The 23,857-nt window shown below is 39.1% G+C and overlaps 2 protein-coding genes across 2 annotated transcripts in view; one reads left to right on the top strand and one right to left on the bottom strand.

The window, feature by feature from the left end:
* The window catches only part of nr5a5 (nuclear receptor subfamily 5, group A, member 5), a 26,739-nt gene extending 4,324 nt beyond the window's left edge, over window positions 1-22,415 (top strand). Inside the window, exons 2-7 of the mRNA XM_061982055.2 lie at window positions 6,104-6,222; window positions 6,295-6,436; window positions 6,658-7,352; window positions 16,964-17,083; window positions 17,158-17,305; window positions 22,046-22,415. Coding sequence (XP_061838039.2) covers window positions 6,104-6,222; window positions 6,295-6,436; window positions 6,658-7,352; window positions 16,964-17,083; window positions 17,158-17,305; window positions 22,046-22,293 — 1,472 coding nt within the window. The 3' untranslated portion in view covers window positions 22,294-22,415. The remainder of the gene's footprint in view (window positions 1-6,103; window positions 6,223-6,294; window positions 6,437-6,657; window positions 7,353-16,963; window positions 17,084-17,157; window positions 17,306-22,045) is intronic.
* camsap3 (calmodulin regulated spectrin-associated protein family, member 3) overlaps window positions 22,383-23,857 on the bottom strand; it is a 119,999-nt gene continuing 118,524 nt past the window's right edge. Inside the window, 1 exon segment of the mRNA XM_072916023.1 lies at window positions 22,383-23,857. Within this exon segment, the coding sequence (XP_072772124.1) occupies window positions 23,558-23,857 (300 nt within the window). The 3' untranslated portion in view covers window positions 22,383-23,557.

The following is a 23,857-nucleotide window of genomic DNA, read 5'->3' as shown; positions in this document are numbered from 1 at the left end:
GGTTGGAAGGAAAATATTGCAAATGAAAACTGTTGTTGCACTTTAAGCCCACCAGATGGCAACAAAGCAGTCAACATTTCCGACTTTTTGACACTTAGAAGAAATCTCAACTTTTTGAGAAGAAAATTCAGACTTTGACACTTGGAAAAAATCCAAACTTTTTGACAAAAATATTTCCGACTTTTTGACAAAAATATTTCAAATTGTCAAAAAAGTCGAGATTTTTTGTAAGTGTCAAATAGTCGGAAATATTTTTGTCAAAGAGTCGGAAATATTTTTGTCAAAAAGTCTGGATTTTTTCTAAGTGTCAAAGTCTGAATTTTTTTCTCAAAAAGTCGAGATTTCTTCTAAGTGTCAAAAAGTCGGAAATGTTTTTGTCAAAAAGTCGGGATTTTTTCTAAATTTCAAATAGTCGGGATTTTTTTTAAATGTCAAAAAGTCCGAATTTTTTTTGTCAAAAAGTCGGACATTTTTTTGTAAGAAACGTAAAGATTGGAAGGAAAATATTACAAATGAAAACTGTTGTTACACTTTAAGCCCACCAGATGTCAACAAAGCAGTCAACATTTCCGACTTTTTGACACTTAGAAGAAATCTCGACTTTTTGAGAAAAAAATTCATACTTTGACACTTAGAAAAAATCCAGACTTGACAAAAATATTTCCGACTTTTTGACAAAAATATTTCAAAGTGTCAAAAAGTCGAGATTTTTTGTAGGTGTCAAAAAGTTGAGATTTTTTGTAAGTGTCAAATAGTCGGAAATATTTTTGTCAAAAAGTCGGAAATATTTTTGACAAAAAGTCTGGATTTTTTTAAAGTGTCAAAGTCTGAATTTTTTTCTCAAAAAGTCGAGATTTCTTCTAAGTGTCAAAAAGTCGGAAATGTTTTTGTCAAAAAGACGGGATTTTTTCTAAATTTCAAAAAGTCTGAATTTTTTTGGTCAAAAAGTCGGACATTTTTTTGTAAGAAACGTAAAGATTGGAAGGAAAATATTACAAATGAAAACCGTTGTTACACTTTAAGCCCACCAGATGGCAACAAAACAGTCAACATTTCCGACTTTTTGACACTTAGAAGAAATCTCAACTTTTTGAGAAAAAAATTCAGACTTTGACACTTAGAAAAAATCCAAACTTTTTGACAAAAATATTTCCGACTTTTTGACAAAAATATTTCAAATTGTCAAAAAGTTGAGATTTTTTGTAAGTGTCAAAAAGTCGAGATTTTTTGTAAGTGTCAATAAGTCGAGATTTTTTGTAAGTGTCAAATAGTCGGAAATATTTTCGTCAAAGTTGGAAATATTTTTGTCAAAAAGTCTGGATTTTCTCCAAGTGTCAAAGTCTGAATTTTTTTCTCAAAAAGTCGAGATTTCTTCTAAGTGTCAAAAAGTCGGAAATGTTTTTGTCAAAAAGTCGGGATTTTTTCTAAATTTCAAAAAGTCGGGAATTTTTAAAAATGTCAAAAAGTCAGAAAAATTTTTTGTCAAAAAGTCGGACATTTTTTTGTAAGAAACGTAAAGATTGGAAGGAAAATATTACAAATGAAAACTGTTGTTACACTTTAAGCCCACCAGATGGCAACAAAGCAGTCAACATTTCCGACTTTTTGACACTTAGAAGAAATCTCGACTTTCTGAGAAAAAAATTCAGACTGACACTTAGAAAAAATCCAAACTTTTTGACAAAAATATTTCCGAATTTTTGACAAAAATATTTCAAATTGTCAAAAAGTCGAGATTTTTTGTAAGTGTCAATAAGTCGAGATTTTTTTGTAAGTGTCAAATAGTCGGAAATATTTTTGTTAAAGTTGGAAATATTTTTGTCAAAAAGTCTGGATTTTTTCTAAGTGTCAAAGTCTGAATTTTTTTCTCAAAAAGTCGAGATTTCTTCTAAGTGTCAAAAAGTCGGAAATGTTTTTGTCAAAAAGTCGACATTTTTTCTAAATTTCAAAAAGTCGTGATTTTTTTAAAATGTCAAAAAGTCAGAATTTTTTTTTTGTCAAAAAGTCAGACATTTTTTTGTAAGAAACGTAAAGATTGGAAGGAAAATATTACAAATGAAAACTGTTGCTACACTTTAAGCCCACCAGATGGCAACAAAGCAGTCAACATTTCCGACTTTTTGACACTTAGAAGAAATCTCAACTTTTTGAGAAAAAAATTCAGACTTTGACACTTAAAAAAAATCCAAACTTTTTGACAAAAATATTTCCGACAAAAATATTTCAAAATGTCAAAAAGTCGAGATTTTTTGTAAGTGTCAAAATGTTGAGATTTTTTTGTAAGTGTCAATAAGTCAAGATTTTTTGTAAGTGTCAAATAGTCGGAAATATTTTTGTCAAAGTTGGAAATATTTTTGTCAAAAAGTCTGGATTTTTTCTAAGTGTCAAAGTCTGAATTTTTTTCTCAAAAAGTCGAGATTTCTTCTAAGTGTCAAAAAGTCGGAAATGTTTTTGTCAAAAAGTCGGGATTTTATCTAAATTTCAAAAAGTCGGGATTTTTTTTTAAATATCAAAAAGTCAGATTTTTTTTTTCAAAAAGTCGGACATTTTTTTGTAAGAAACGTAAAGACTGGAAGGAAAATATTACAAATGAAAACTGTTGTTGCACTTTAAGCCCACCAGATGGCAACAAAGCAGTCAACATTTCTGACTTTTTGACACTTAGAAGAAATCTCAACTTTTTGAGAAAAAAATTCAGACTTTGACACTTAAAAAAAATCCAAACTTTTTGACAAAAATATTTCCGACAAAAATATTTCAAAATGTCAAAAAGTCGAGATTTTTTGTAAGTGTCAAAATGTTGAGATTTTTTTGTAAGTGTCAATAAGTCAAGATTTTTTGTAAGTGTCAAATAGTCGGAAATATTTTTGTTAAAGTTGGAAATATTTTTGTCAAAAAGTCTGGATTTTTTCTAAGTGTCAAAGTCTGAATTTTTTTCTCAAAAAGTCGAGATTTCTTCTAAGTGTCAAAAAGTCGGAAATGTTTTTGTCAAAAAGTCGGGATTTTATCTAAATTTCAAAAAGTCGGGATTTTTTTTAAAATATCAAAAAGTCAGATTTTTTTTTTCAAAAAGTCGGACATTTTTTTGTAAGAAACGTAAAGACTGGAAGGAAAATATTACAAATGAAAACTGTTGTTGCACTTTAAGCCCACCAGATGGCAACAAAGCAGTCAACATTTCCGACTTTTTGACACTTAGAAGAAATCTCGACTTTTTGAGAAAAAAATTCAGACTTTGACACTTAGAAAAAATCCAGACATTTTGACAAAAATATTTCTGACTTTTTGACAAAAATATTTCAAATTGTCAAAAAGTCGAGATTTTTTGTAAGTGTCAAAAAGTCGAGATTTTTTGTAAGTGTCAAATAGTCGGAAATATTTTTGTCAAAGTTGGAAATATTTTTGTCAAAAAGTCTGGATTTTTTCTAAGTGTCAAAGTCTGAATTTTTTTCTCAAATAGTCGAGATTTCTTCTAAGTGTCAAAAAGTCGGAAATGTTTTTGTCAAAAAGTCGCGATTTTTTCTAAATTTCAAAAAGTCGGGATTTTTTTTAAAATGTCAAAAAGTCAGATTTTTTTTTTTGTCAAAAAGTCTGACATTTTTTTGTAAGAAACGTAAAGACTGGAAGGAAAATATTGCAAATGAAAACTGTTGTTACACTTTAAGCCCACTAGATGGCAACAAAGAGCAGTCAAGAGGATAGGCTTAAACCAAAGCCTGGGCAATTATTTTGACTCAAGGGGCCAAATTTTGAGAAAGAAATGTGTCTGGGGGACGGTATATCTATTTTAGGAACACTAATACAAAACCTCACAATAATGTCTGATTGAATGCTAAAAACGTTATGACAGACCGCCTTAAAAAGGGAATGGAATTGAAAAATGTTTTACTGAAAGACACCCAGAATGTACATGAAGATAGAGAATATGGGATCCACAATATTAACTATGAAGGATAAAACACTGAATATTGACAACATATGAACGTCACACCCCCTCTCCATCCACATATTTTACAATCAAGTGAAACGCAACAAAAATGCAACAAACACTGAAATATGAACGCGAGGGGTAGAAAAAACCCAACCTATTATCCTGATATATCTGATATGTCACTAAGCTTTAGAACTTTCTTGTAATAATCTCCTTCCGCGTCTGTCCCTGACACCCACATTTCAGGCTGGCCGCTCTGGGATAGGGATAGGACTTAATTGTCATTACACAAGTACAACAAACTATGTTTTCAGCACAAACCCGTTCAAGATTAGACAAAGTGTACAGGGTTACAGAACAGGAACGCTGATGGGTCGCCAAAGGTGCCCCGTAAAAGATGGGGAAAAGTTCAAAGCTGGGGAAGGATGAGTAAAAAAATACAATCTAGACTGGGCTCCTAAGGGGGCCTAGTCTGGAGTGGGGAAAAACCTCCATGCAATGCACACATAAACATGGTACATTTAATCACAACAACTCGCAACAGAGGGGCGGGGAGTTGGGGCCCTGGAGGTCGACTGCTGCTATTAAGCGCTGCCAGCCGTCCATCACCCTGAGGGGAATCAAGCGGTGGTGAAGGCGTGGGGTAGGAGAGGGGGGGTCTGTGTATATGCCCATTGTCTTGGGTGTGTCGATGTAATGTTCATAGGCTGGGGCCGTTCTGCATGCAAGCAAAAGTTTGACTCCAGGTGTCGTTGAGGAGGGAGGGAGGTCAAAAGCGTCCATCATTGAGGTGTCCTCGGGGGTGTTTTCAGAACAGCCTGCTCCTGTTGTTCACAGCGTCAAGGCCATTCGAGGGAGTCAAATTGTAGATTAGGATGTTTATTTTTCACGAGCAGACATTACAATGACTTGTCTGTTCTATTCGTCCATGCTGGCCCTCATATTAAATTTTTCCTTCTCAGCAAGCTTCTCCATGATGTGATCCATCTTGCGATTCAGTTCAGAAATCGCCACAGTCTGTGATCCCACATCCCGGCCCAAACCTTCCATTGCGACGAACAGCCTTTGGGCTCCTTGAGTGGCTGCCATCGTCTTACGAACTTGACGATACACCAGAGCAATGCCCAGCACCTGCTGATCACGGTTCCAAATAGGTAGATGTCTTCCACGTCCTAGATAGAAAGGACTGAGAGGCACATGATTCTCCATTTATCCCAGGAATCTCTCACGTACCCCGCAGCAATGGTTCCATCAGGGCAGCCAGGCTCCCCAGAACCTCTTTTCCTCGTCGGAAAGATTTTGTCAATTGCGTCGAGAGTCCAGCTGATCATTTCCATGTCTGATGTTTAGATTTGGAGGACGGCGCAAAGAAAGAGGCTTAAAAAAAGTTCAGAGCAGACATTACAATGACTTGTCTGTTCTATTCGTCCATGCTGGCCCTCATATTCAATGTTTCCTTCTCAGCAAGCTTCTCCATGATGTGATCCATCTTGCGATTCAGTTCAGAAATCGCCACAGTCTGTGATCCCACATCCCGGCCCAAACCTTCCATTGCGACGAACAGCCTTTGGGCTCCTTGAGTGGCTGCCATCGTCTTACGAACTTGACGATACACCAGAGCAATGCCCAGCCCAATCAGCAGGTGCCCCGCGATCACGGTTCCAAATAGGTAGATGTCTTCCAAGTCCTCGATGGAAAGGACTGAGAGGCACATGATTCTGCATTTATCCCAGGAATCTCTCATGTACTCGCAGCAGCCAGGCTCCCCCGAACCTCTTTTCCTCGTCGAAAATATTTTGTCAATTGCCTCGAGAGTCCAGCTGATCATTTCCATGTCTGATGTTTAGATTTGGAGGACGGCGCAAAGAAAGAGGCTTCAAAAAAAGTTCAGACAAGACAAAACAAAGAGAGCAAGCAGGGAGAAGAAGGGAGCGGAATAATATGCGACCGCCCTCACCAGAGGCAAGACAGAAAAACTGGAAACCCTCTGTGGAAACGCTCCCCACCCACACTGCTTGGTGCCTCGTCTGAGCTTCTGCGACTTAGATTACCATAGTAACTAATTACATTACCATAGTAACTAGTATATCATGCTAAAGTCAGTCTTAAAGTGATCACAACGCACAGAAAATATTGGTTCATAAAGCTAAATAAAGCCTGTGCCTTCCTCAGCCCAAGAGCACAGCGGGGAGCCACAAGACACAAGGCCCCAGTCCAATGAGGGCTGTCCGGTGTGTGGAGACAAAATCTCGGGGTACCACTACGGCCTGCTCACCTGCGAGAGCTGCAAGGTAAAGACCACCACGCCAACGAGGCACGAAAGGTCCACCATTGTAGCCCGATTGACCTATTTGTCTTTGCAGGGCTTCTTTAAGCGCTCGGTGCAGAACAAGAAACACTACACCTGCGCCGAGGGCCAGAGCTGCCCCATGGACGTCTCTCAGAGGAAGCGCTGTCCTTCCTGTCGTTTCCAGAAGTGTCTGGCGGTGGGCATGAGGAGAGAAGGTAGAGAGATGGAGCGGTGCACTTTGCTCCGACTTTTCCTCCACTGACATGCACGCTCTGCGGCTGTATCTAAGCAATCATAAAAAACAACACCACGGACTGTGATGACCCAGTTTACATAAGATGACTTTACAGCGCGCTGATAAGCTCAGCTCTAGGATTTCCAGTGACGCAAGTCCAGTAAAAAAAAAAGTCCACTTGTGTGTGTTTTCTTCAAACAGCGGTGAGAGCGGACCGGATGAGAGGCGGCCGGAACAAGTTTGGACCGCTCTACAGTCAGATGAAAGGACATAAAGTGCAAGCTCAAACGAATGCTGCCCCCTATAGGATCAAAATGGAAACGACGCAGAGGTTATTGCCTGATGTAGCGAGTGACTGTCCACTCATGTTCACCCACCCAAGCGCTCCAGTGTCCCCAGATGCTTTCCACCAGCCTCACATGGTGTACCATGGAATGGGGGTGTCTGGTGCACATTCACCTTTAGACTGTACCATGGGTGACGACAGGGTGGTCCCGCCTCTGTCGCTTCCCTACGCAGGAACGTACTTTCAGGAGGAAAGACCTACCATTTACACCCCGGCTACTTCCCACTATCCGCCGCACAGACCTTCCAATAACTACATGTTAAGAAACGCCCCGTCGACGTCGTCATCGTGGTCCGGCGTCCCCCTCATGCCGCCTCCTGACCCGCCGGCTAGGGTCCTGGCGTCCGGCTTTCTCAGTCAACTCTTGGAAGGAGAGCGGGACGAGAGTCAGCTGTGTGCCAAAGTGGTGGCCAGTTTGCAGCGGGAGCAGGCCAACCGAGGCAAACACGACTGTCTGAACACGTTCAGCATCATGTGCAAAATGGCCGACCAGACGTTGTTCAGCCTGGTGGAGTGGGCCAGGAACAGTCCACTCTTCAAGGAGCTCAAGGTGAATCACACTTCACTAATGTCTAGACTCAACTGTAGATTTGTGGGGCTATAGTCGCGATGGTTGTCTTGAGTTTCAATCAATCAATCAATCATCCATCCATCCATTTTCTACCGCTTATTCCCTTTTGGGGTCGCGGGGGGCGCTGGAGCCTATCTCAGCTACAATCGGGCGGAAGGCGGCGTACACCCTGGACAAGTCGCCACCTCATCGCAGGGCCAACACAGATAGACAGACAACATTCACACTCACATCCACACACTAGGGCCAATTTAGTGTTGCCAATCAAGTTATCCCCAGGTGCATGTCTTTGGAGGTGGGAGGAAGCCGGAGTACCCGGAGGGAACCCACGCAGTCACGGGGAGAACATGCAAACTCCACACAGAAAGATCCCGAGCCCGGGATTGAACCCAAGACTACTCAGGACCTTCGTATTGTGAGGCAGATGCACTAACCCCTCTCCCACCGTGAATCAATCAATCAATCAATGTTTATTCATATAGCCCTAAATCACAAGTGTCTCAAAGGGCTGCACAAGCCACAACGACATCCTCGGTTCAGATCCCACATAAGGGCAAGGGAAAAACTCAACCCAGTGGGATGTCAATGAGAATGACAATGAGAAACCTCGGAGAGGACCGCAGATGTGGTTGACCCCCCAGCCCCCTCTAGGGGAGACCGGATGCAATGGACGTCGAGTGGGTCTAGCATAATATTGTGAAAGTCCAGTCCTTAGTGGATCTAACATAATAGTGAGAGTTCAGTCCATAGTGGATCTAACATAAGAGTGAGAGTCCAGTCCATAGTGGATCTAACATAATAGTGTGAGAGTCCAGTCCATAGTGGATCTAACATAATAGTGTGAGAGTGCAGTCCATAGTGGATCTAACATAATAGTGAGTCCAGTCCATAGTGGATCTAACCTAATAGTGTGAGAGTCCAGTCCAAAGTGGATTTAACATAATAGAGAGAGTCCAGTTCATAGTGGTTCTAACATAATAGTGTGAGAGTCCAGTCTATAGTGGATCTAAAATAATAGTGTGAGAGTCCAGTCCATAGTGGATCTAACATAATAGTGAGAGTCCAGTCCATAGTGGATCTAAGATAATAGTGAGAGTCCAGTCCATAGTGGATCTAACATATAAGTGAGAGTCCAGTCCATAGTTGATCTAACATAATAGTGTGAGAGTCCAGTCCAAAGTGGATTTAACATAATAGTGAGAGTCCAGTCCATATTGGATCTAACATAATAGTGAGAGTCCAGTCCATAGTGGATCTAACATAATAGTGAGAGTCCAGTCCATAGTGGATCTAACATAATAGTGAGAGTCCAGTCCATAGTGGATCTAACATAATAGTGTGAGAGTCCAGTCCATTGTGGATCTAACATAATAGTGTGAGAGTCCAGTCCATAGTGGATTTAACATAAAAGTGAGTCCAGTCCATAGTGGATCTAACATAATAGTGTGAGAGTCCAGTCCATAGTGGATTTAACATAAAAGTGAGTCCAGTCCATAGTGGGTCCAGCAGGAGACCATATCGAGCGGAGATATCTCCCCAACCGATGCACAGGTGAGCGGTCCACCCCGGGTCCCGACTCTGGACAGCCAGCACTTCATCCATGGACAACGGACCTATGCAGAAAAGAAAAGAAACGGCAGACCAACTGGTCTAAAAGGGGGTCTATTTAAAGGCTAGAGTATACAAATGAGTTTTAAGATGGGACTTAAATGCTTCTACTGAGGTAGCATCTCTAACTGTTACCGGGAGGGCATTCCAGAGTACTGGAGCCCCAATAGAAAACGCTCTATAGCCCGCAGACTTTTTTTGGGCTCAAGAGTCCAGTCCATAGTGGGGCCGGCAGATTTCCGATAATTTCTACAACTCTTATTTTTTTTGTGATGAAGTTTGGTTCTTTTATGAATTTATTATGGGTCTACTGAAAATGTGAGGGTCAAAAGTATACATACAGCAATGTTAATATTTGCTTACATGTCCCTTGGCAAGTTTACCTGCAATAAGGCGCTTTTGGTAGCCATCCACAAGCTTCTGCTTGACCACTTGACCACTCCTCTTGACAAAATTGGTGCAGTTCACCTAAATATGTTGGTTTTCTGACATGGACTTGTTTCTTCAGCATTGTCCACACGTTTAAGTCAGGACTTTGGGAAGGCCATTCTAAAACCTTCATTCTAGCCTGATTTAGCCATTCCTAGACCACTTTTGACGTGTGTTTGGGGTCATTGTCCTGTTGGAACACCCAACTGCGCCCAAGACCCAACCTCCGGGCTGATGATTTTAGCTTGTCCTGAAGAATTTGGAGGTAATCCTCCTTTTTCATTGTCCCATTTACTCTCTGTAAAGCACCAGTTCTATTAGCAGCAAAACAGGCCCAGAGCATAATACTACCACCACCATGCTTGACGGTAGGTGTGGTGTTCCTGGGATTAAAAGCCTCACCTTTTCTCCTTCAAATATATTGCTGGGTATTGTGGCCAAACAGCTCAATTTTTGTTTCATCACAGAAATTTCCTCTAACAACTAAAACACTACACACAGGAAAACGGTAAAAACAAGTCCAAATTAAAGCTGCAAGCAGCATTGGTCGGGCCCGCGTATTTGGCAGGTGCTAGTCCTAAGTGTCCCAATACTTTTGTCAAGTTTTAGTCCCAAGTGTCCCAATACTTTTGTCCAGTGTAAGTGTCCCAATACTTTTGTCCAATGGTAGTCCTAAGTTTCCCAATACTGTTGTCTACTTTTAGTCGTAAGTGTCCCAATACTTTTGTCAAGTTGTAGTGCCAAATGTCCCAATACTTTTGTCCAGTTTTCGGCTTAAGTGTCCCAATACTTTTGTCCAGTGATAGTCATAAGTGTCCCAATACTTTTGTCTAGTGTACCTACCTTGTCTGCATTGTGTAGGCACGCTGGTGCATCCTGCTTTTAAGCAGCCATCTTAAAAAAACAGCAGCGCAGCAGCATCAGCGCAGCGGTACTTTGAAGGGTCATAAAATCAAAACCGGAGCAAGTATCAAAACTCTTTCGCCAACTTTTAATCAGAAGGGTTCAATCTCTCTCCTGTGTTAGTTTGAAGCTAAAACAACAAACGTGCTCAGAGGAGATAATGTTTGAAGAAAGGTGACCGGTTTTTACAAAAATTTTGTTTTGAAGGGGGAATAGCAAACTTCCTGTTGATTTTTGCTGGGGATTGTCAATTTATGAAATGTAGGTCTAAGTGAGACCTACATAGAGGTTTTTGTTTCATGTCTCTCCGACCTTCCCAGTGGGAGTTACAGGCAGTTTTGTCAGTTTTTTCATCCGAGGAGCAGTTTTTTGTGCGTTTTATTAAAAAATTGCGCTAGAGCACAATTTTGAGATTTGGGGTTAGGTTTTTTTTATTAGATCACAATTTTTGCCAGTCCTGATGTGTGCGTTCAGTTTGGTGAGTTTTGAAGCATGTTAAAGGGGTCAAATTACAGCTCAAAGAGGCAAAAGTGACTGTTTTTAGTACTTTTTTGTCTTGAAGGGGGAATTGCCAACTTCCTGTTGATTTTAGCCCGAGAATGTACTATTATGAAATGTAGGTCTAAGTCAGACCTACATAGAGGTTTTTGTTTCATGTCTCTCCGACCTTCCTAGTGGGAGTTACAGGCAGTCTAGATTTTTTTTTTTCTAGGCGGTGCTAGAGCGCAATTTTGAGTTTTGTGGTTCGTTTTTTTTTTAAAAAAGGCAATTTTCGCAGGTCCTGATGTGTGGGTCAAATATGGTGAGTTTTGAAGCATGTTAAGTGGGTCAAATTACAGTTTAATGTGGCGGCGGTAGAATAAAGAATAAAACCTTACAAATTCAATAGGTCCTTATGTCCCATTGCATAAGGACTCCCTTTGGGAGTCCTTATGCAATGGGCCATGCGGGCCCTAAATAAGTCAGGGCATGATGGGACAGGTGGTGACAGTACACCTACTTTGAGACAAGAGCTATATTGATGCATGCTTGGTTATGGTTTAAAGCAGACCTCGGCAAATTAAGGCCCAGGGGTCGCATGTGGCCTGTTAAGCTTTTCAATCTGGCCAGCCAGACATTCCCAAATCATTGTTTTAGATGTTTAAGATGGAAAGTGTAGCTGCCATTATGATGTGCAGTGATGTTTTCTAATGACCGCAAGTCTTCAACTATACTAAGTATTTCAATGGTTGGAATCTGTGCTTTTGCATGATATACTATGTGGAAGCACTTTTGCATGATATACTAGTTACTATGGTCATCTAATTAGTTACTATGGTAATCTACATCACTGCAGCTCAGACGAGGCAGCAAGCAGTGTTTCCACAGAGTGTTTCCAGAGCCTGAAATGTGGGTGTCAGGGACAGACGTGGAAGGAGATTTATCCAACAAAGTTCTAAAGCTTATATCAGATTGTAGGTGGGGTTTTTTTCAACTTTCACGTTCATATTTCACTGTGTTTGTTGCATTTCGCATGATTGTAAAATATGTGGATGGAGAGGGGGTGTGACCTTCATATCAGAATCAGAATAGTTTTTATTGCCATTGTTTGAGAACGGGTTCACAAACTAGGAATTTTACTTGGTGCAATCGTGCAACATAAAACACATAACACAGAATAGGTAATAAAATTAGCTGTAACTGAGCTATCAGATCTTGTTATTGTTCATGTGCCTGGTGGCCGAGGGGGAAAAAAACTGTTCCGGTGGCGGGAGGTGTGGGTCTGGATGGACCGTAGTCTCCTGAGATGTTGTCATATATGATACGTTGTCAATATTCAGTGTTTTATATCATTCAGAGTTAATATTGTAAATTGGGTGTCTCGTTCAGTAGAAAAACGTAACATTCCATTCCGTTTTTAAGGTGATCTGTCATAAAGTTTTTAGCATTCAATCAGACATTATTGTGAGGTTTTGTATTAGTCCATCCATCCATTTTCTTCCGCTTATCCGAGGTCAGTTCGCGGGGGAAGCAGCCTAAGCAGGGAAGCCACTTCGTCCAGCTCCTCCCGGTGGATCCCGAGGCGTTCCCAGGCGAGCCGGGAGACAGTCTTCCGGACGTGTCTTGGGTCTTCCCCGTGGCCTCCTACCGGTCAGACGTGCCCTAAACACCTCCCTAGGGAGGCGTTCGGGTGGCATCCTGACCAGATGCCCGAACCACCTCATCTGGCTCCTCCCGATGTGGAGGAGCAGCGGCTTTACTTTGAGCTCCCACCGGATGACAGAGCTTCTCACCCTATCTCTAAGGGAGAGACCCGCCACCCGGCGGAGGAAACTCATTTGGGCCGCTTGTACCCGTGATCTTGTCCTTTCAGTCATAACCCAAAGCTCATGACCATAGGTGAGGATGGGAACGTAGATCGACCGGTAAATTGAGAGCTTTGCCTTCCGGCTCAGCTCCTTCTTCACCACAACGGATCGATACAGCGTCCGCATTACTGAAGACGCCGCACCGATCCGCCTGTCGATCTCACGATCCACTCTTCCCCTCACTCGTGAACAAGACTCTGAGGTACTTGAACTCCTCCACTTGGGGCAGGGTCTCCTCCCCAACCCGGAGATGGCACTCCACCCTTTTCCAGACGAGAACCACGGACTCGGACTTGGAGGTGCTGATTCTCATCCCAGTCGCTTCACACTCGGCTGCGAACCGATCCAGTGAGAGCTGGGACAGATGAAGCCATCAGGACCACATCATCTGCAAAAAAGAAGAGATCTAATCCTGCAGCCACCAAACCAGATCCCCTCAACGCCTTGACTGCGCCTAGAAATTCTGTCCATAAAAGTTATGAACAGAATCGGTGATAAAAGGGCAGCCTTGGCGGAGTCCAACCCTCACTGGAAACGTGTCCGACTTACTGCCAAGCGGACCAAGCTCTGACACTGATCATACAGGGAGCGGACCGCCACAATAAGACAGTCCGATACCCCATACTCTTTGAGCACTCCCCACAGGACTTCCCGAGGGACACGGTCGAATGCCTTGTCCAAGTCCACAAAGCACATGTAGACTGGTTGGGCAAACTCCCATGCACCCTCAAGGACCTGGTCCACAGTTCCACGACCAGGACGAAAACCACACTGTTCCTCCTGAATCCGAGGTTCGACTATCCGGCGTAGCTTCCTCTCCAGTACACCTGAGTAGATCTTACCGAGAAGGCTGATCTGTCATAAAGTTTTTAGCATTCAATCAGACATTATTGTGAGGGTTTGTATTAGTGTTCCCGAAAATCCGATATACCGGACCTCGGACACATTTTTTCCTTTAAATATGGCCCCGAGTCAAAATAATTGCCCAGGCCTGGTTTAAAGTCATATCCAACAATTGCGACGACTTTTTACTGTCAACTAGTGATGGGTCCGGCAACACCGATGCATCGGCGCATGCGTCGAGCTCATAGAGCAAAACCCTGTGTCGGTGCGCGTACCGCTTTTAGAAAGTCACGTGACCGATCATGAGCTGTTTTGGTCACGTGACCGATACGCGAACTGTGTCGCACTGACGCCTCCTCTGTGCCCTGTGAGCGGGCCGGAGAAATAATAACTAAGAAGAGAAATCGTCTAAAATGTAATACGTCGGAAAAACCTTTTTTTTTTTTTTTTTATAAAAATGTGTAAAAAAATAAAATAAAACATATTCCCAGTCCACAATCATCCACAACACGTTCTCTTAGATTTCCATGTTATGATACATGTTCACATTATTTATTGACTGTATCTAAAAAAGATAAAAATATATTTTTATTTAAATGAAGATATGAAATAATCCTAAATGAAATACAATGACTTGGTTTATATTATTGTATATACTAGGGCAGGGGTCACCAACGCAGAGCCCGCGGTCACCAGGTAGCCCGTAAGGACCAGATCAGTCGCCCGCTGGCCTGTTCTAAAAATAGCTCAAAGAGCAGCACTTACCAGTGAGCTGCCTCTATTTTTTAAATTTGATTTATTTACTAGCAAGCTGGTCTCGCTTTGCTCGACATTTTTAATTCTAAAAGAGACAAAACTCAAATAGAATTTGAAAATCCAAGAAAATATTTTAAAGACTTGGTCTTCACTTGGAATAAGCGGTAGAAAATGGATGGATGGATGGGTCTTCACTTGTTTAAATACATTCATTTATTTTTTACTTTGCTTCTTATTACTTTTAGAAATACAATTTTAGAGAAAAAAATACAACCTTAAAAATGATTTTAGGATTTTTAAACAAATATACCTTTTTACCTTTTAAATTTATTCCTCTTCTTTCCTGACAATGTAAATCAATGTTCAAGTAAAAAAAAAATTTTATTGTAAAGAATAATAAATATTTTAGCTTCTGGTTTTTCGACGAAGAATATTTGTGAAATATTTCTTCAAACTTAGTATGATTAAAATTCAAAAAAATTATTCTGGCAAATCTAGAAAATCTGTAGAATCAAATTGAAATCTTATTTCAAAGTATTTTGAATTTCTTTTAAAATTTTTGTTCTGGAAAATCTAGAATAAATACTGATTTGTCTTTGTTAGAAATATAGCTTGGTCCAATTTGTTAAATATTCTAACAAAGTGCAGATTGGATTTTAACCAATTTAAAACATGTCATCAAAATTCTAAAATGTATCTTAAATCAGGAAAAATTACTAATGATGTTCCATAAATTCTTTTTTTAATTTTTTCAAAAAGATTGAAATTAGCTAGTATTTCTCTTCTTTTTGTCGGTTGAATTTTGAATTTTAAAGAGTCGAAATTGAAGATAAACTATGTTTCAAAATTTTGTTTTAATTTTTCGTGTTTTCTTCTCTTTTAAACCGTTCAATTAAGTGGGTTTTTTTCATCATTTATTCTCTACAAAAAACCTTACGTAAAAGGGAAAAAAATGTACGACGGAATGACAGACAGAAATACCCATTTTTTTATGTATATAAATTTATTTAGGTATTCTTGTTTAAATCACACTTACATGTAACTTACAAATGACAATATATTTATTTATTTAAGTGTGTATCAAACTGGTAGCCCTTCGCATTAATCAGTACCCAAGAAGTAGTTTTTGGTTTCAAAAAGGTTGGTGACCCCTGTACAGAGGTGGGTAGTAACGCGCTACATTTACTCCGTTACATCTACTTGAGTAACTTTTGGGATAAATTGTACTTCTAAGAGTAGTTTTAATGCAACATACTCTTACTTTTACTTGAGTATATTTATAGAGAAGAAACGCTACTTTTACTCCGCTACTTTTACTCCGCTACTTTTATCTACATTCAGCTCGCTACTAATTTTTATCGATCTGTTAATGCACGCTTTGTTTGTTTTGGTCTGTCAGACAGACCTTCATAGTGCCTGCGTTTCAACAAATACAGTCACTGGTGACGTTCACTCCGTTCCACCAATCAGATGCAGTCACTGGTGACGTTGGACCAATCAAACAGAGCCAGGCGGTCACATGACCTGACTTAAACAAGTTGAAAAACTTATTGGGGTGTTACCATTTAGTGGTCAATTGTACAGAATATATACTGTACTGTGCAATATACTAATAAAAGTTCCAATCAATCAATCAAAAGTGTGAAGGAAAAAAGACAATTTTTTATTTCAACCGTACATCCCGTCAAAAGCCTAAAGACTGACTGCACAGTTCCTGTCTTCACAATAAAAGTGCCGCTCCATTGCGCCTGCGCTTTCAAAATAAGAGTCTCCGAAAGCCAGCGCAAACAAGCTAGCAAGCTACGGAGTTTGCCGCCAATGTATTTCTTGTAAAGTGTATAAAAACGAATATGGAAGCTGAATAAATAAGATGCCAAAAACCAACCACTTTCATGTGGTATTAGACAGAAAGGAGGAACTTTTTTTCTCCTCCATTTGAAAATGTGGATGTTATCATTATCATCACTACTGTCTGATTACAATCAATGCAAGTCATCAGAATCAGGTAATACACCAACTTATATTCTTGTCTTCATGAAAGAAAGGAATCTATATGTGTTAAACATGCATGTATATTCATTAAAACACCTTTAACATGTAAACAAAAGCGGCAAAATAAATAAATATAAATTATATACTGTATATATCAATGTATGTATATATATATATGTATATATATATGTATATATATATATATATATATATATATATATGATATGTGTGTATGTTACTCATCAGTTACTCAGTACTTGAGTAGTTTTTTCACAACATACTTTTTACTTTTACTCAAGTAAATATTTGGGTGACTACTCCTTACTTTTACTTGAGTAATAAATCTCTAAAGTAACAGTACTCTTACTTGAGTACAATTTCTGGCTACTCTACCCACCTCTGCCCCTGTACTAGGGCATACAATCAGTGTCAGTTGAGTCGGTCCATAGGTTGCCTGTAGGGATTTTTAATGTCCAGCAGATGTCAGTATTTAGTGACACAGTATCGACACAGTATCAATACAGTTTTGCAATGTGTCGAAACGCTTCATGACGCCTCATCAACCCATCACTACTGTCAACTGAATTTTGTTTTTGAATGATTTCTGCTGGTGGTGTGCCTCCGGAGTTTTTCAACGCAAAAAATGTCCAAAAAAAGGTTGAAAACCACTTGACATGGAGGACTGTAAAAGAGACATGTCATGTTACCTAGGTGGAGGACCAGATGGTTCTGCTGCAGAGCTGCTGGAGCGAGCTGCTGGTGCTGGACCACCTTTGCAGACAGGTGACCTACGGGAAAGAAGAATGCATTTATCTTGTCACAGGACAACAGGTGAGTGAGTACAAGTCTGGAATGTGACTCACCCATGCAAAATGTCACCAACCTAATGTGTCTCTCTGGAGCAGATCGAGCTGTCCACCATCATCTCCCAGGCTGGAGCGACGCTGAGTAGTTTGGTGAGCAGAACTCAGGATCTGGTCACCAAACTGAAGGTCCTCCATTTTGACAGGCATGAGTTTGTCTGCCTGAAGTACTTGGTGCTGTTTAACCCCGGTGAGCCTTTCTATGACGTCACTCCCAAAGAAGTTGTACGTGTTGTGCGACCGACGCCAAAACGCTAAAGTGTTTGTATAGAAATAATAAATGAAGTCGTTTAGTTCTAATTTTGACGTTTAAATTAGACTTACCACGCCAGACAGAATCGTCGAGGCGAGCTTAGTTCCCGCCGTCTATTTGTAGCGTCTGACGTCATTCACAAAACCGGAAATAATTTTCTTCTTTTTCTTCTTCTTTTCGGTTGTACGGCAGCTGTCATCAATCTGTGTTGCATTACTGCCACCTTCAGTTTCATTTTATAATCAAATTACAATCGCTCCTTGTTCAGAAACTCCCGTGCGATTTCCGGTGTGCCCGGAAGTAGCCTGTTTTCTTTTTTTCTAACTTTATTGCAACAACAACAACAACGGAAAATATAGTTGAAAAATCTTTAAAAAAAATAAAAAAAATTATAGATGTCTATTGTGGATTTTCAAAATAAGAACATACCAATATTTTCGTTGTAATCTTCAGATGTAAAAAAATATTTTTGGAACAAAAAAAATAATTTAATGCATCGTATTACACATTTGATGGTAATCATTTTTATGATGTATTTTAAGAATGTGGGATGTTTAATGATCTTTTTGTTTTTCTTTGTCCTTATTAGTGCCAGAAGTAACCTACTGACCCCAAAACAAAACAACCACACGTTTTGTTATTTGTGTCAAATTTAATTGTTTTTTATGCATTTTTTAATTTGAGTCATAACGTAATAATTAAAATAAAACAAATACTGTACGTGAATAAAATAACACGGCCTTGTCTTATGTGACGTCATGCACCCAGAAGTGGCTTGCTAAGGTTTAGAGTCTCTAAACCATACTTGCCAACCCTCCCGAATTTTCCGGGAGACTCCCGAAATTCAGCACCTCTCCCGAAAACCTCCCGGGACAAATATTCTCCCGAAAATCTCCCGATTTACAGCCGGAGCTGGAGGCCACGCCCCCTCCAGCTCCATGCGGACCTGAGTGAGGACAGCCTTTTTTCACGATGGGAGGACAACAGGGTGACAAGAACTAAATCATCCAGACTAGAGATAAATTGTATTATGATGTTTATCTTACCTAAAAATAAATATATTTATTAATTTAAAAAAAATAAAAAATACATTTTTACTATATTTTGCTAAAAACATCAAAATTAATTGTTTTTTTTATTTTTTCTGACTCCTTATTACATCCAGCCATAGAATTATACATGAAAAATAAACATATTTGAAATAATTAATTTTAAATTATCATAATAATTCATTTAAAATGACCATATTTAATTATTAAAATAATTGCTTGTTTATCAACAACTTTAGCATTTTATTCATTACATTTTGAAGCTCTCAGAAGCCAAGTTATGTTATATTCCTTAATATTTATTTATGCAAGTTTGAAGTATCAATTATCCAAACACAGTTTTGTTTGCTTTTTTCAGGATGCATATATATATATATATATATATATATATATATATATATATATATATATATATATATATATATGTGTGTATGTATGAAATACTTGACTTGGTGAATTCTAGCTGTAAATATACTCCTCCCCTCTTAACCACGCCCCCAACCACGCCCCGCTCCACCCCCGACCACGCCCCCACCCCCCACCTCCCGAAATCGGAGGTCTCAAGGTTGGCAAGTATGCTCTAAACATACTAACTAAACTCTGTCTAAAGTCTAAACGTTAGACAAGTCACTTTTGAACAATTACATTAATTCATAATTTAAATATTTGAGTCATGACAGAGTTATTTTTGTGATAAAAAAACCCGAATACAAATACCGTGAATTAATTAACGTGGACCCCGACTTAAACAAGTTGAAAAACGTATTGGGGTGTTACCATTTAGTGGTCAATTGTACGGAATATGTACTGTACTGTGCAATCTACTAATAAAAGTCTCAATCAATCAAAAAACATAGTTTAAAAATCTGAAAATAAAAAAATGTAATATGTCTATTGTAGATTTTCAAAATAAGAACATACAAATATTTTATTCACGTCACAAACCAGGAAGTGACTTGCCGACGTTCGAACAAACATTTTTTCTGGTAAAATTGTTTTTGACGTAAACTTATTTGTTGATTTAATCATATAACTGTATGGGTCGTGGTATTGAATATTTAAAAAAAAATAAAATAAAAAATAAAAATTAAGTAAGACCGACCGGAAATTGCTTTATACCACTGACGTCATACAGTGTCTATGTATTTTACTTCCGGCAACAAGGACAGGCAGTTCAGATACTTCCACGGTCTGTGTAAAAAATAAAAAATAAAAAATAAAATTAAATAAATAAATATGGGAGAAAGACCCAAAGACCATGCTGACCCAAAAACACAAAAAACACAACCAATGTTTTTTTTATTTAGTTGTGTCAAATGTAATTATTTTTTATGCATTTTTCTATTTGAGTCATAATGTAATAATTAAAATAAAACAAATACTGTACGTGAATCAAAAAAACACGGCCTTGTCTTATGTGACGTCACGCACCAGGAAGTGGCTTGCGAAGGTTTAGACTCTAAAAATACTAACTAAACCCTGTCCATACTTGCCAACCCTCCCGAATTTTCCGGGAGACTCCCGAAATTCAGCGCCTCACCCGAAAACCTCCTGGGACAAATATTCTCCCGAAAATCTCCCGATTTTCAGCGAGGCTGGAGGCCACGCCCCCTCCAGCTCCTGAGTGAGGACAGCCTTTTTTTAGACGGGAGGACAACAGGGTGACAAGAACTAAATCATCCAGACTAGAGATAAATTATATTATTATGTTTATCTTGCCTAAAAATAAATATATTTATTAATTTTTTTTTAAATAAATAAAAACGAAATAAATTTTTACAATATTTTGCTAAATACATAAAAATTAAGTGTATTTTTATTTGTATTTTTTTCTAACTCATTACATCCAGCCATAGAATTATACCAGTACATTAAAATAAACACATTTGAAATAATTAATTTTAAATGATCTTAATAATTCATTTAAAATGACCATATTTAATTATTAAAATAATTGCTTGTTTATCAACAACTTTAGCATTTTATTCATTACAATTTGAAGCTCTCAGAAGCCAAGTTATCTTATATTCATGTTATATTTATGCAAGTTTGAAGTATCAATTATCTAAACACAGATTTGTTTGCATATTTTCAGGATGTATATATATATATATATATATACATATATATATATATGAAATACTTGGTGAATTCTAGCTGTCAATATACTCCTCCCCTCTTAACCACGCCCCCACCTCCCGAAATCGGACGTCTCAAGGTTGGCAAGTATGACCCTGTCTAAAGTCTAAACGTTAGACAATTAACTTTTGAACAATTAGATTAATTCATCATTTTAAAATTTGAATCATGAGTTAATTTCGCGATTAAAAACGAATACAAATACGTGAATTAAAATAAAATACGATAAGGTCCGGTCAGAAATCCACGTCACAAACCAAGAAGTGACTTGCCGACGTTCGAACAAACATTTTTTCTGGTAAAATTGTTTTGGACGTAAACTTATTTGTTGATTTAATCATAACTGTATGGGTCGTGGTGTTGAATATTTAAAAAAAAATAAAAATAAAAAATAAAAATTAATTAAGGCCGACCGGAAATCTCTTTATACCACTGACGTTATACAGTTAGACAATTAACTTTTGAACAATTAGATTAATTCATCATTTTAAAATTTGAATCAAGAGTTAATTTCGCGATAAAAAAACCGAATACAAATACGTGAATTTAAAAAAAATACCATAAGGTTCCGGTCAGAAATCTACGTCACAAACCAGGAAGTGACTTGCCGACGTTCGAACAAACATTTTTTCTGGTAAAATTGCTTTTGACGTAAACTTATTTGTTGATTTAATCAGATAACTGTATGGGTCGTGGTGTTGAATATTAAAAAATAAATTAATAATAAACCTGCTGACCCAAAAACACAAAAACCACAACCTATGTTTTTTTTTATTTAGTTGTGTCAAATGTAATTATTTTTTTATGCGTTTTTTCTATTTGAGTTATAAAACGGGACAAGCGGTAGAAAAATGGATGGATGGATGGTAATAATTCAAATAAAACAAATACTGTACGTGAATCAAAAACACACGGCCTTGTTTTATGTGACGTCACGCACCAGAAAGTGTCTAAACTGTTGACAATTAACTTTTGAACAATAAAATTAATTCATAATTTTAAAATGTGAATCATGACGGAGTTATTTTTGCAATAAAAACAAAACAAAAAAAAAACGATACAAATACGTGAATTAAAAAAAAAATACGATAAGGTTCCGGTCATTAATTACGTCACAAACCAGGAAGTGACTTGCCGACGTTCGAACAAACATTTTTTTCTGGTAAAATTGTTTTTGACGTAAACTTATTTGTTGATTTAATCAGATAACTGTATGGGTCGTGGTATTGAATATTAAAAAAAAAAAAAAAAAAAAAAAAATTAAGTAAGGCCGACCGGAAATTGCTTTATACCACTGACGTCATACAATGTGTATGTATTTTACTTCCGGCAACAAGGACAGACAGTTTAGATACTTCCACGGTCTGTGTAAAAAAAATAAAAAATAAAAAATAAATACATTTGTCACGGTTTTACTTGCATTTATTTGTCAACCAAGCGTTTTGCAACAAGGCGACAGTTAACAGTTGCGTGTGTACTCCCTATATAGACGTGAAGTCCGTGCAGAGTCGCAGGCAGGTGGAGCACATCCAGGAGCGAGTGAACAGGGCGCTGATGGAGCACACCCAGCGGACACACCCGGGACATTCGGACAAATTCGGCCAGCTGCTGCTGCGGCTGCCGGAGGTGCGCAGCATCAGCCTGCAGGTGGAGGAATACCTGTACCAGCGCCACCTGCTGGGCGATTTACCCTGCAACTCTTTGCTGACAGAGATGCTGCACACCAAACACAGCTGAGAACATTACAAGATAGACTGGAATGCTGCAAAAAAAAACAACCAAAAAAACAAGTAAATAAAAATGAAACAGGAACATAAAAAAAAAAATGATCTAAAAACGATTTTTATTCTGGTCCTGATGCAAAGAAAGCCGATGAATGAAATAAACATACAAGTACTGGCACAGGTTTGATGACAGAAAATGTTATGAGGGTGCGGGGGGAAGAAAAAAAACCTACCGTAACCGACATGTACATTAGAAGAACCCAAAAATGAACATCAAATCTAAAGCAAACTAAATAAATAGACCCCCCAAGTGGCAAGGATTTTGAGAAAAGATTGCACAGAATCAAAATATAGCTATTGCATAAACCACATACTATTGTTAAATAAATACACGCATCCTTAGTCCCATGTGCACAAATTAAGTTGTTTTTGTCCAATTTCCTTCGTACATTCGTATTTTTAAACGTCATTCATTTGTTGGAGGCAGCCAGTGATCGCACGAGGAAGGTAGCGGGCCGACATCAGCATCACCGGCGACTACAGTAGTAAAAAGTTTGGCCGTTTACATTCTCCCCCCGACCTCCCCGGTCGTACATTTCATTGAGTGCTTTAGGTTTAGGCCTGCCTTCAAGTTTACAAACCTGGCCTAAAAAAAAGGTTTCAATCTCTCGACCAAAACGCAATCGAGCTTATTTCGAGCGTATAAAGGGAAATTAAACGTTAGTTTTTTTAATATTCTCGTGTCAAAATCAGCATTTATGAGTATAGTCCTTCATGTGTCATAAGGAAAGGTCATTCGTTTCGTCTTTTAAGGGAGTTGATTTATCCAGCGGAAAAACATCCAGACGTCTTGCAGCAGAAAGTCGAGGGGACTCGCACGGACGCAGCGTTTCCATAGCAACCCTGCACGGGAGGAATGGCCCGACGGTACGAGAGCAGTCTTTTTCCAGTCAAGAGTAAGTAAGCCCTAGGATGAAAAAGGAAAGGCAGCGAAAAATGAGACGTGGGAACTACTAAGTCATGTAGCAAGGCAGTGAGGTGGTCCCGTGTTGGGCCAGGGTAAGTAAGGCAAGGCATGGAAAAGCGCCAGAAAAAGACAACAAACAGCTTTGATTTTGAGTCGTTCATCCATTCTCTTGGCACATGATTGTTCTTACGTGGCCTTCAGAGTCCACCACTCCAGTTGTCTGCTACTAATAGAAAAGGGGGGGGGAAAGCAAGTAGAAACGCCCCCTACTGGTCAAAATAGGAACAAAAAAAAATTAATCCTGAATAGTTTATTTTGGGGTGCCGAGCTTCTTGGGAGTTCCCGGGCGCTTCTGCCAGAAGAAGCCCGGGATGGTGATGGCGTCCACGCTCATGGACATGGTCTTGGACGGGATGGCGGTGAACTGCTTGCGGTCGGAGCTGTACTTGTAGATGGACTCCACCATGTCCAGCGTGATGAGGCGCGGGCCGATGCCGGTGAGGCGCGACAGCTCCTCCGTCTCCGGGTTCATGGTGTAGACGGCCCGGAACTGGCAGCTGGAGTCCCGGAAGAGGATGAGGAAGTGGTTGGCGGCGCTCTTCTCCATTTC

This window comes from Nerophis lumbriciformis, linkage group LG24 (assembly GCF_033978685.3).
Source record: "Nerophis lumbriciformis linkage group LG24, RoL_Nlum_v2.1, whole genome shotgun sequence".
In the NCBI taxonomy this organism is placed as follows: domain Eukaryota; kingdom Metazoa; phylum Chordata; class Actinopteri; order Syngnathiformes; family Syngnathidae; genus Nerophis; species Nerophis lumbriciformis.
The sequence above is the reverse complement of the archived record's forward strand: the minus strand, read 5'-3'. Positions and strand labels throughout refer to the sequence as shown.